This window comes from Morone saxatilis, unplaced genomic scaffold (assembly GCF_004916995.1).
Source record: "Morone saxatilis isolate NCDOM2014 unplaced genomic scaffold, NCSU_SB_2.0 Contig14, whole genome shotgun sequence".
Taxonomy (NCBI): Eukaryota; Metazoa; Chordata; class Actinopteri; family Moronidae; genus Morone; species Morone saxatilis.
Window position 1 is genome coordinate 7,276,339 of NW_023339696.1, and position 11,460 is coordinate 7,287,798.

At 40.4% G+C, this 11,460-nt stretch overlaps 1 protein-coding gene across 2 annotated transcripts in view; it reads right to left on the bottom strand.

The window, feature by feature from the left end:
* LOC118323695 (myocardin-related transcription factor B-like) overlaps positions 1–11,460 on the bottom strand; it is a 35,381-nt gene that overhangs the window by 10,200 nt on the left and 13,721 nt on the right. For both annotated transcript variants that reach the window (XM_035655745.1, XM_035655746.1), the window contains 5 exons: positions 9,375–9,440; positions 3,266–3,321; positions 2,853–2,928; positions 2,579–2,740; positions 108–274 (listed from right to left, as the gene is read on the bottom strand). In XM_035655745.1, the coding sequence (XP_035511638.1) occupies positions 108–274; positions 2,579–2,740; positions 2,853–2,928; positions 3,266–3,321; positions 9,375–9,440 (527 nt within the window). The remainder of the gene's footprint in view (positions 1–107; positions 275–2,578; positions 2,741–2,852; positions 2,929–3,265; positions 3,322–9,374; positions 9,441–11,460) is intronic.

Here is an 11,460-nt window from a genome sequence, read left to right on the forward strand (position 1 = left end):
GTTTGTTATTGTCATGGAATTTACTTTTCTACTCATGTATTACAATCTTGCATCCATGACACACGACATGTTAATCACACTATGTCCTCTCTCCGGCGCGACCCTACCTGTGTAGGAGATGGGATGCTGCTCCCAGCCAGAGTCTCTGGTGGGGAGGGCAGAGGTAGCAGGCCCAGAGGAGACTCCTGGCTTACTGGCTGCTCTGGAGACAGACTGTAATTGCTGTCCTCATCACATGAAGAGTTATCACCTGAAGCCTTTGGAAACTGTGTCTCTGAGCGGGAGAGGAGGGATTGTGGGAAGAGAGGGAGAGGAAAGGATTTATATACAGTATAGGCAGATGAAACATAAACTGAACATCCCCCCATAACATAGAACAGCATGATTAGCTACTGTATTTACCTCCACGCTTGAGTGTGTGTGCCTGCCTTGCTTGTGTACAAGGACAGGCCACGCAGCAGGCTTTTATCACCTGCATTTACAGGTGTTGAGCCACTACCATCCACCAACATACTGCACTGTGCCAATGAATTAATACCCTGTGAGTGTCCATAAAGTCTGCCTATATTCACCAGTGCTTCTTCTCCAATGTCTGCTCCACAACTGTCAATTAGTGCATTTATGTGACGACTGCTGCAGAGTAACCTAAATCCTTGTCCTCACTGCCCACACATAATACCCATAAAAGGCGCTATTAAATGATATCTTCACTGAAAAGAATGTTTCTTTTGTCCATGGGGAGGCCAGGATGAGTCAAGCTTTATCCCAGTGATAGTTTTTATTCATCTAGGTTCACTTACAGTGCAGCCAAATAAGGCTGGCCACCTCATTCACACTGTTTTTCATGCGACAGATGGTTTCTGTAAGGAATGACGTTATGCTCAGAATTCTAAGGAGGATCGGTTGCGTAATTTATGCTATGAATGCATTAACTGTTAATGTGAAGGCTCCTCGTGTTAATGCCAGCCTTCTGTGCTACTAATGATTTGGATTTACAAAATGTTTTCCAGGCAACAAATAAACAAAGCTGAATAATATAAAAAATGACATATAATTCAGGGAAAGTATGTTAAAACCAATTGCATTAAAACTTGTCAACCAGGGACAAATGTTGCATCAGGTTGAAACATTCTTTAGCATAGGAATGAATCCATGAATCCTGAACTAGGAAATAGATTTCTGCTGTGTGTATGTGTGTTATTTAATTAAAGGAGCTGCTGTGGGTTGGAGCCGATGGCTATGTAAAATAAACCGCTGGCCATTAATCCACCATCAGCAGGCAATGATGAAAAGACAACATGGGGCTAATTTAATACCCTCTGATCCAATAATGAGATGACTTTCCTACCGCAGCGCTGTGCCAATGTGTTTCTGTGCATTGTATGTTTGTATCTTTGCATGTCAACTCTGCCGTTCCCAGTGCTCCTACAGTAAGAAGCGGTAATGCAATTGTGTTTATTGTGCAGCAGTGACAGTGATGGATAATCGACTGACACTATACGTTATTGAATTTCAGCACTCTTTCCCTCCACACATCAATCAAGCAGCTGGACCCACTGTCTCTGATCTCATCTTCTAATGTCTGACAAAACTAGCACTGGACTGAAGATATACAGTAAATGTTAGATAGTACTGCTCCTTTGTTTCTTTCACTGTTCATGTTGAAATGGAAAAGGGTGAAATTGGGGTCATTAGATCTGTCACAATGCCCAAATTGCAAGTGAAATCACATTCATTCATTTAGAGTCATAACTCTTCAATTAGTATGTCATTCTTCTAATAAAAGATAATGGGTTTTATTAACAGACACTGTGGCCATTTAACACCGACAGCAGAGAAGGAAGAGATGTCTTGAGCACGGATGAAAGGGCATGCATGATATACGACTAAATATCCTAGTTCAATCTTTCTAAACCCAGCACTGGAAGTTTGAAGCATGAATACTCAGGTGAAGGGGGTTTGTGTGTAACACGGTTGTTGTGTATGTACACATTGGATGTGAATGTGCATTTGTGCAAGTGTGTGTCATGTGTTGTTAGCGTGTGTGTGTGTGTGTGTGTGTGTGGCAGGCACAGCTGAGGCATCTGAGAGTGAGCATCAGTATGTTCATGATAGCTGGAGGGGGTGGGCAGGAGGGACATAATGTCAAGAGCCTTAAATTGTGGGTGTGTTGTGATATGTTACACCTCCCTCCCGCACATATATGCAGGGCATAGTTTATTTAAAGGTGTATTCAGTTCAGTCCCCCAGACCGGACAGGATAAATCTGGGTGGGGAAAGTGAAAGGCAGCACTTGCTGTTCCCTCATTACCACCCCTGTTCCTGCCACATTGTTGGTGTTGCTGGTGTTTAAAGTAAAGAGGGCTGCTCTCAGCTTAATTGAATATAAAAAATTCAACACTTAAGTCAAGCTTATAATTGGCTCCACTAGTCTGAAGTAATTGTGAGAGAGTTAATTGAAGTCCAGCCAAAAGTCAAAGAAAAAAATATTGTCTTGGATGTACTCTGTATTTCATTTAGAGACCCTGTGAGAGTGTAAATGACAAATAGAATCCACCTGAAACCTGGCCTGGCTTACCTATTATTGCCTGTTTAATGCTGGAGTGAACAGGCAGGATGTTTTTGTGGATCAGCTCCATGGGCCCTGGCCGGTGGGAGATCTTATCATTCAAATCATCTGCAAGACGAGCTCTCTTCAGCTGCAGCTGCTTGGCCTGAAGTGACGGCTCTGCTGACGTCTCTGGAAGCAGGCAGAACCCAAACAATTGACTTTTTTTTTACCACTTTGCAAAGAGTTATTTGTCACACTTGCCTAGACTCCAGACAGACAGGAGGTTCTATATGGCACTTACCCTCTAGGATGTGCATCCTGATCAGTTCAGATCGCTCGGGTCGACTCCTGATCTTCCTCTTGAGATAGTCCTCAGTCTGAAGAAGGAGAGAGAAAAAAATTGAGAGAATAACTTTTGGATTTATATCACATACTTATTCTTCCATAACTCAACCTCTCACTAACCTTTTATCTGCCCACACCTATGCTACATGATATATTATTTGGATACTTTGGATACAGAGTATGAGTATCTATTTTCTCTGCATATGGCCTTAGCTCTTATGTGTCATCACCAGCCTGTTTTACATTCTCTGATTATTCAAGAGTTGCTGTAATGACGTCAGATGTTACAAAACCTAGACTGAGCATGAATGTCTGCTTCAAACAGGCCAGTTGTGACTCCAGTCAGGGATTCTGGGAGAATGTGCTCACCCGTGCTCGTTCCAAGCTCCGTCTCTGTTCATGGAAGGTAGCTGAACTTTTCAGGGCTTGAAGAATAAAGAATGAGAGAGAGAGAGAGAGGACATTAACATGGCAGTGTGTACATTCATGCCACCGAAGGGAAATGGAGAGCAAAACGGCTTTGAATCGCTCTTCGCTTCTTCATTTCAGTTCCAGTTCAGTTTGAATATGTTTACTGATGGTGAGGATTATTGCTCTTATATTGCCAAAGCTTTTCCTTTCTCTGGTTCTGAGTGCCATGTCGGTGTTGTAAATGTCTGCTCTCACTGTACAGGCTCAAATGTTTATAAGCCATTACAGAACAAAAAGCATGATAGCCTGGGCTCTGGTCCCATTAACAAGTTATGTAAAAGGCCAAAAATCTCAAGATAAAGGTAAAAATTTAATGGATGGAGGTTTACAGTCCAACGAGCCTCTTTACAGCAGTGGAATTTATAGAATCTGTTGAGCATTCACAAATGACTCAAGCAAGACTTCCTGTAGGCCTATGATTATGCAAAAACCAAGGGATTAGTGGTGCTAGAAACTTAAAAGCCTAAAGGGTTGTGATGACACCAAACTGCTGAGTTAAATGCAGCATATCAGTACAGGCATTATGATTTTGCTTCTAAAACAAGAATCTAAACTATTAAATAATGTTTTATTACATGTAATAATAGGACGGGTTATTGAGCCTTACTGCACTGCAGAGTTGATTGAACTTTTAATGCCTGGCAAATGGTGTCTGGTTTATTTGTTGACCAATCGTAAGCCCCTATGAATGAGGAGGAGGCAGATAACAGGCCGCGTTGAATAAATAAAAAAAGTTATTAAGGTACTGAACATCAGTTGCTGGTGTTAACCTAGATTAAAGAGTGTTTGGGTGAAGGGCTGCAGGCACTTCCTGTTTTTAAGGTGTAAATCAAGCTTCCAAAATACAATCGACTAAACATAGTAAGTATTGCTTTTAGTTGCGTTGTTTTTGTTCTTTCTTTGAAAGCCATTTAGGCTCTGACAGGCCTGATCATTCTTCTGAGCAAAGGGAAAACAGCAAGAATATACCAAATGTTCATGAAAGTAGCACTTGTGAAGCCTACTATATGGACATAAGGGATATAGTTAAAATAATAATTGGTAGTGTAAGTTGAAACCATTCTTCCGGGTTTGGATGTATATTATAAAGTCAAAATGGTGGGGTTTTTTACTTTTGCATATTATATTAATGTATGATATTCAGAGCGCTACACAAACACACATGTAGGAAGCGCACACTGCTATGTAAAGAAAAATGTTTTTAACTTTGCTCTCCGCCAGCCCACTGGAATGACCCAGTGACTATGGGGTTAATGGGCACTTTGTATGCACAGTTCCAACAACAAAGTTGCCTTGTTTGAATCTTACACATACAGACAAGGCAACCAAGAAGTTGTGCCTAACTCAAGTGAACACATTTAGACTGGACTAACTAATTAGACAAACAAGTAAGAGGTGAAGATGGCGGCAGTACCTGCCTGACCAGGTAAGGTACCACTTGTATGGAAGTAAACAACCTTTAAATTATAGAAAGTCAGCACTTTAATTTCATAGTCATAGTTTCATTTCAAATCCAATGTGTTATAGGTAACACATGTGTAGCTGTCCAAATACTCTGACTGGACTACACTGTACACAAACACACACACACACACACACACACACACACACACACATACATACACTGTGTGTGTGGTGTGACTAGATTAGCAACCCTGGGGTAAGACTGCTGGTACCTGCTCAAGCCTCAGTTCACGTGGCTGAGCCCTGTCACACTGCTGGTACACACTGACTCGTGCACGCCCTGGGGACATTACCCCTCTTAGACCTCTCACCCATCCACAAGGGGGTTATGTGGCCTCCTTGAGGGTGTATGAACCTGCCTGTCAGTCAGCTACATGGGAAATGAGTGGTGGGGTGGAGGGGAAAGATGGATGGATGAGCACAAAATAAGGTTTTGGAAGCAGGGACGAAAGTGAAAGGGATGGAAATAGATAGGAAGAAGATGGAGACTCAGAAAACGGATGGAGGGAAGACAGGCAGATGAGATAAATGGAGAGAGGCAGCTGGAAGAAAAATGGAACAACAGACCGAAGGGCAAATGAAGAGGAGGAAATAGAGAGTGGTGGGATGAGGTCAGAGAGAAAAGACTCCATTATGTGCATGAATGGCTGCATCATGGCTTCTTGCCACCCTGCTAAAGCTAACCAGCATTCCCGGTCTTTAAACTTTCAGAACATCGAGCAGCATCGCTTCCTCTGGCGGTGGCTGTCTTTTTATGTTGAGTCTGCTGCTGACAAGTGCTTCGTTTTGTCTGTTGTGTGTTAACCGACTGGCTTGCGCTTAAGAAACGCTCCTCTGTTTTAACTCCACAGGGTCAGCCATTTAAACTGTGTGATCTGTTGGTCAATAGCTTCAATAGCCACATAATTACAAAAATATCACTGTTGTCTTCCACAAACATGTGAAGTGTTTGTTGTTATGAGACCACAGGTAGCTATTTCAGATGTGAGAACTTTGTGAGAGCTGCTTTCTCTCCACTGGTAAGTGTAAATCTGGTACTTACATGCGTGCAGAACTCATATATGGCACAATTGCATTCGCAACGCCAGAAATTGTCAATCCAAATGTCACAGTAACTGGGCCAGGTTTACCAATCATCACACAATGTATATCCACAGTGTCTGACTGTAGTGAAGTTTGTCCTCATACCCATTCAGAAATAGCAGTCACATTATTATTATCACTGCCTACACCTGCGTGACTAAAGGTTTATGCTTTCACTCTCACTCGTTGTTTTCCATTTTATACTCTATACCAGTGCATTAAGGTTTAGCCTATAACCTGATAACCACATGTAGAGAAGCACAAACTCAAAAAATGTTTTTACACGTCTGAGAAGTTTATAAATAAAGTGCTAGGTAGGGTATCACACTGTGGGATTATTATAGCACTGTGTCAAATGAGCACACCCTACCACACACACCACACCACTCAAGCAACCAACATGCAGCTACAAACACACACACCCACTAGGGCTGTCACATTTTCAGAAAGTAAAGTTTCAAACTGACACATATCTTGTTTAAAATAATTTGAATGCAACAAATTGAACCCCAGCTCCCAAAATGTCCATCCGGCTGACAAATATTTGTTTGAAACTATTGTTTGGAACTAAATAGGAAAGCTTCCTTTGAGGTCTGATCTGCTCCTCTCTGAAATGACTGCAGGAGAGGCTGAAAGATGAGGGTATATGGTAGCATTCTGTTAAGAAAGGTAGGATGTACACATGTGGACCTCCCACTGTACAAAAATTAAGACAAAATATCCTGGATAAGGGCACTGCCATCTTGTGACATCACTCGAAGCCAGAGTTTGCGCAGTGGTAGTCGGGGTTGAGGCCACGGTATCAAGGCCCTGCCCATACACCTGGTCCACTCAATCGTGAGACCATGTGCCGTCTGCTAACATGTAGGGGGCAGGGTTTATGACCTATACTGCAGCCAGCCACCAAGGGGTGATTGAGATGTTTTGGCTTCACTTCAGGGGGGCTGTCATGTCTATCTTTATATACAGTAAAGAATATAGACTGAGAAGAAGAATATGAAAAAAACAATGAAGACTTATAGCACAAGCAGAATTCGAATTTCTGAAGGAAAAGACATAAACGGGGGGACAAGAGGAGTCTGAGTGCAAGAACAGCAATACAGAGGTGGAAGTTGTAGAGATGTGATCACTGGCCTTCTACAGTGTGTTTCTCAAACTGCCTACTGTCTCCCTGAGAAACTACAGGAATAATTACAATAAAGGTCATGTGACAGACAAGGGTAGCTGAAATGTCAGTGGCTAATTGTTCCGGCATGTCCTTACTCTGACTTTAACCACTAAAACCCATACCTGCACTTAACCATTTTTAACCTACAACCATTTAAGCCTGTGGTCAATGACAACATAAAACACAGCCATCATGTTACATAGTCTAACAGTTGCATTCATAAAAATGAAGCCTTTACTTGTCACATGAGCATCGTCATATTTGTCCATGTAGCGCCTTGCCTCTCTCCACATAAGCATCTCTAATCTTTTCAGATTATAAACGCTAACAACAGGGCTTGTTGGTTTCTGCCCAGGCTAAAGGGGACATAGTGCAATTCCCCTAAACACTGTAGGAGATATGACACAGGGACGAAACAAGCACATAATCAAGCAACAGGCCTCGGGGTAAGGAAAATAGAGAGGCATGGGCTAATTGGATGACACTATGAACAAAACATTTTGATCTTCGTCCCAGCCAGTCAGAAAGGAAGAAACACAAGTCAAGACAGACAAGAGCTGTGATGACACTAAGTCCTTGGGTCACACTTGGCTGACTGCGTCTATGACTTTCTCTCTTGTCACAGACAATACGAAACTCAACAGTACCCGTTGTCTCCTCATTGTTAACAATGGTCAATTGTTTTGCAGCTCTCCACCAGAGGAGGTCTAAGTCATTTTCCATTATCAATGCTGTCTGCGTACAAAGATAAGAACTGGAACTTTGTATTATAACCGCAACAAAATAGGGTAAATAGTGTTTGTATGTGTTTGTAATGCAGGAAATAATATATTCTTGCAACAGCAAGGGTAATGCGTAAATTGTTTTCAGGCAGCTAATTCAAGCATTTATGAGATGAACAGATAACAATAGGAAATAAACACACAGCACAACACACTTCCTGTGTAACGTGTGTGATTATTATGACATCAACTGTCAAAGGCAGAGTATGGACTTAATATTTCTAAAGAAATAATTATAATTAAACATGTGACGAAATGGGATTATGAGCATTAATTTGTAGATAATATGTACAGAAATGTATGTTCCTAGTGATTATTAACACCAGAACATACAACTATTAATACATGTGCTAAACAGTAACATAAAGGTATGCTGTCTGATATGCTGTCTGATGAAAATGACAGTTTTTAAGCATGTTGTATTGATCCAAAAGCATATAAGCACCTAAACATTTTGAGTTCGATGGTGCACGGGGAAATCTTTTAATCAGATAGCAGGCAGCTAAAAGGCAGCAAACGGATGTTCATGATGGCAGTTGAAGTATGACCTTGATTCACCTTACTCTGAAGACTGAAACTGCTATCTTTCATGAGATGATGGCACAGTCTCAACCACAATCCAAATCAATTCAGAGAACTGCTGTGTAGCAAGTAATGAGGCTAAAACTGAAGCGACACGACAGACTCTCACAGGCAGTGATGAATGAATGAAAAACCTCAGCTTGAAGACAGTTGCTACTCTTAGTCTAGCTAGATTTTGTGCAGTTTAATACAACAATAGCGGCAATAAAGCCTACCTTCATGAAGGTTATAATGTTCAGTGCCTCTTATATTTAGTCTTCCCTCATTACCTAGATGCACTTTACTTTAATTAACTAATGAGGGTAAAACTGTGAATTTAAACTGAGCCACTATGCTCTGTGGCATATTGTGTTATGTTTTAATATTTTGTTTTACGTATTTTATCTGTATTTGTTTTTACTTGTGTACTGTTGTGTACTAGGATTCTTAAAATTGAGGATTTGATGGTTTGCTTTGTCAAAGTAAACTGGATTCTGTTAGGTATTGGTTGGTTAAATAAAACAAGTTCTTGAATACATCACTTTGGGCTGTGGGAAATTACAGGCATGTTTTACTATTTAGTGACAATTTCTAAACAAAATGTTTAATTGATTAATCAAAGAAAATTATCAGCAGATTAATCAACAATGAAAATAATCATTACTGGCAACTGAGTCTGGAAAGTGAAAGGTTGGAAAAGCCAACTTTACCTTTTATAATATATGAAAATAATGTACTGAACAAGGGTAATTTCCTGTCCATTTTCACTTCTTCTTTTACTTCTTCTATGAATGATTTTAAAAAGTTGTATCAGCAAAGTGTTAAATAATTTCATGAAAGGCTATCTTTGTGGACAATTCATAATGTGGATGTACTCCAAAACAGAAACAATAACTTTTTCAGAGCAAGGGGCAACGTTTTTCTCGAACATAAATTGCTGTCTACTTACGCGGCATGATCCCCTGGTTGACCAACTCCTCTCTGGACCGTCTCTGTTGTAGCTTCAGCTGGAGAACTGAACACCAAGAAAGAGACAGATAAAAAGAAGAAGAAACAAAAGTCGGTCACTGACGAATGAATGGAGAGCCTCGTCAAACCGGCAATACATCATCTCTGCTTCAGTTCCCAGCCACAGAAAGCCACAACGGTTGTGACATTACTCATTACTTCGATGTGAGTTAGAAAAACAAAAAAATAACTATGAATGCAAGTAATAACATTTAACTTTAACGTTTAAGGTGCTCTACAGAGATTCTTATCTACCCTGTTAGCTGCTGATGTTCAAAATTGGTTCTCTGTGGTCCCTTCTGACACGTACAAGGCTTGTTACATACTACAAAGGGAAGGGGAGAAAGAAAACACACACACACACATGCAGGCAGAGACAGACGCATGAACAGTTTCCTGTTTCAAGTATTTGATTAAATAGCAGTACACACACTTTACCGCTGCATTTATCACATCTCATCACCACAGAGATGTAGAAAGTGTGACAAAGAGAGATAAAGGAAAGCGATTTACATACAGTACATATGTTAAATGTAACTTCATTAATCCTTATTATTTTCAATTATCTACATGTATGACTATTTCAATTCAAGAGAATAGAGGTCAGATAGGTTCAATACAGAAGTATTATTAAACTATACCAGGTAACTGGTATTTGCATTTTGGATTAAGGCCTTAATGTTCTCAGGCTCAGAAAAGCTGTCAAACTTGTTTTGACTCACCACGTCCTGGGCCAACCACACATTTTCTCAGACGAAAAACGTCTGTCTGACAAACGTTTGAGGACTGAACTTCCAGAATGAAAATATGAATTGCCAGGAAATGATCTTCTGCAGATCAGCAGCCACTCTATATATTCTGGGTCATGAAATCAGCATTGAAGTGTAACAAAATATGGTGCCTAGAAACATATTTTGGTTAAAAAAAAAAGCTCTTTTTCACCCACCCTGGCCATCCACAGTTACAATATTAGCTCACCCATAGCACTGCAGAACTGTGGCTGAGGTGTTGCACAGTGAGTTATATGATGTAGCAACTACCAGTAATAAGTACAAAACAGAATCTGAGGACCTTGCCTAGAGTGTAAACTGCATGATGCATGCACACAGCTAATGTGCATGCTGTTACCCAACAGTTCCTATTTTCCATAACACACACACTTAAGTGTACAATTCCCTCTCTCCTCTGATATGAGCAACATACCTCTCAAACTGTGTGAACACAAGAAAAGCACAAAAAAACACTGCAACTTGTTGCCATGTCATTCTGTCTAATCAGAGTTGATGTGAAAGGACAAATCCATAAAGTCAGAATTTACTGCCGTCCCTTCTGAGCTGAAGTCAATCACCCCAATGACATTCAAACTGTAGATCAACTTTCCTCAGCACAGCGTTCCTGCACCATGGGCTGAGACACCGCATGGGGTCACATGATCACAAGTCAGGTCCTAAAACCAAACAAACTAATATTTCATATGATTTGTAGAGGAACTGCACCTAAAAGGATGGTCACCAGCTGGAAAAGGGTCTTCAAAAGATTCAGAAAACCTTTGTAATGAGCATCTCAAAGGATTTATGATTCTTCAACTTTTGTAAATAAATGTAGATAAAGACGGACTATAATATTAATTAATGAGTAAGAAAAACAATATTTTAAAGCTTCTTTGTGTTATCTCACATATAACATACTATACTAACCCTTTTTGACTGCATGGGATCAGCACAAACAAGACGTAAATACAACACGGAAGTGTTAAGTATATATGAAATTGAAACGAAATTGTGAGCAAACAATTTGCCTATTTACGCATACAGTGGACACTATCATTTTCATTTCTGGCCTCCTGTTGAATGGATTACCAATATTCACTCTCCTTCAAGCTCTGTTTTGGTCTCCATCAACTCTTGGGGGAATTATCTAATTCTTTAGCTGCTTAATACGCCACTATGTTCAGTATTCAGTCACTCAATTTGTCTGTGTTTGGTATTGGGCAGGTAGGGTACATTGGGTTTTTTTTTTTTTTTTTT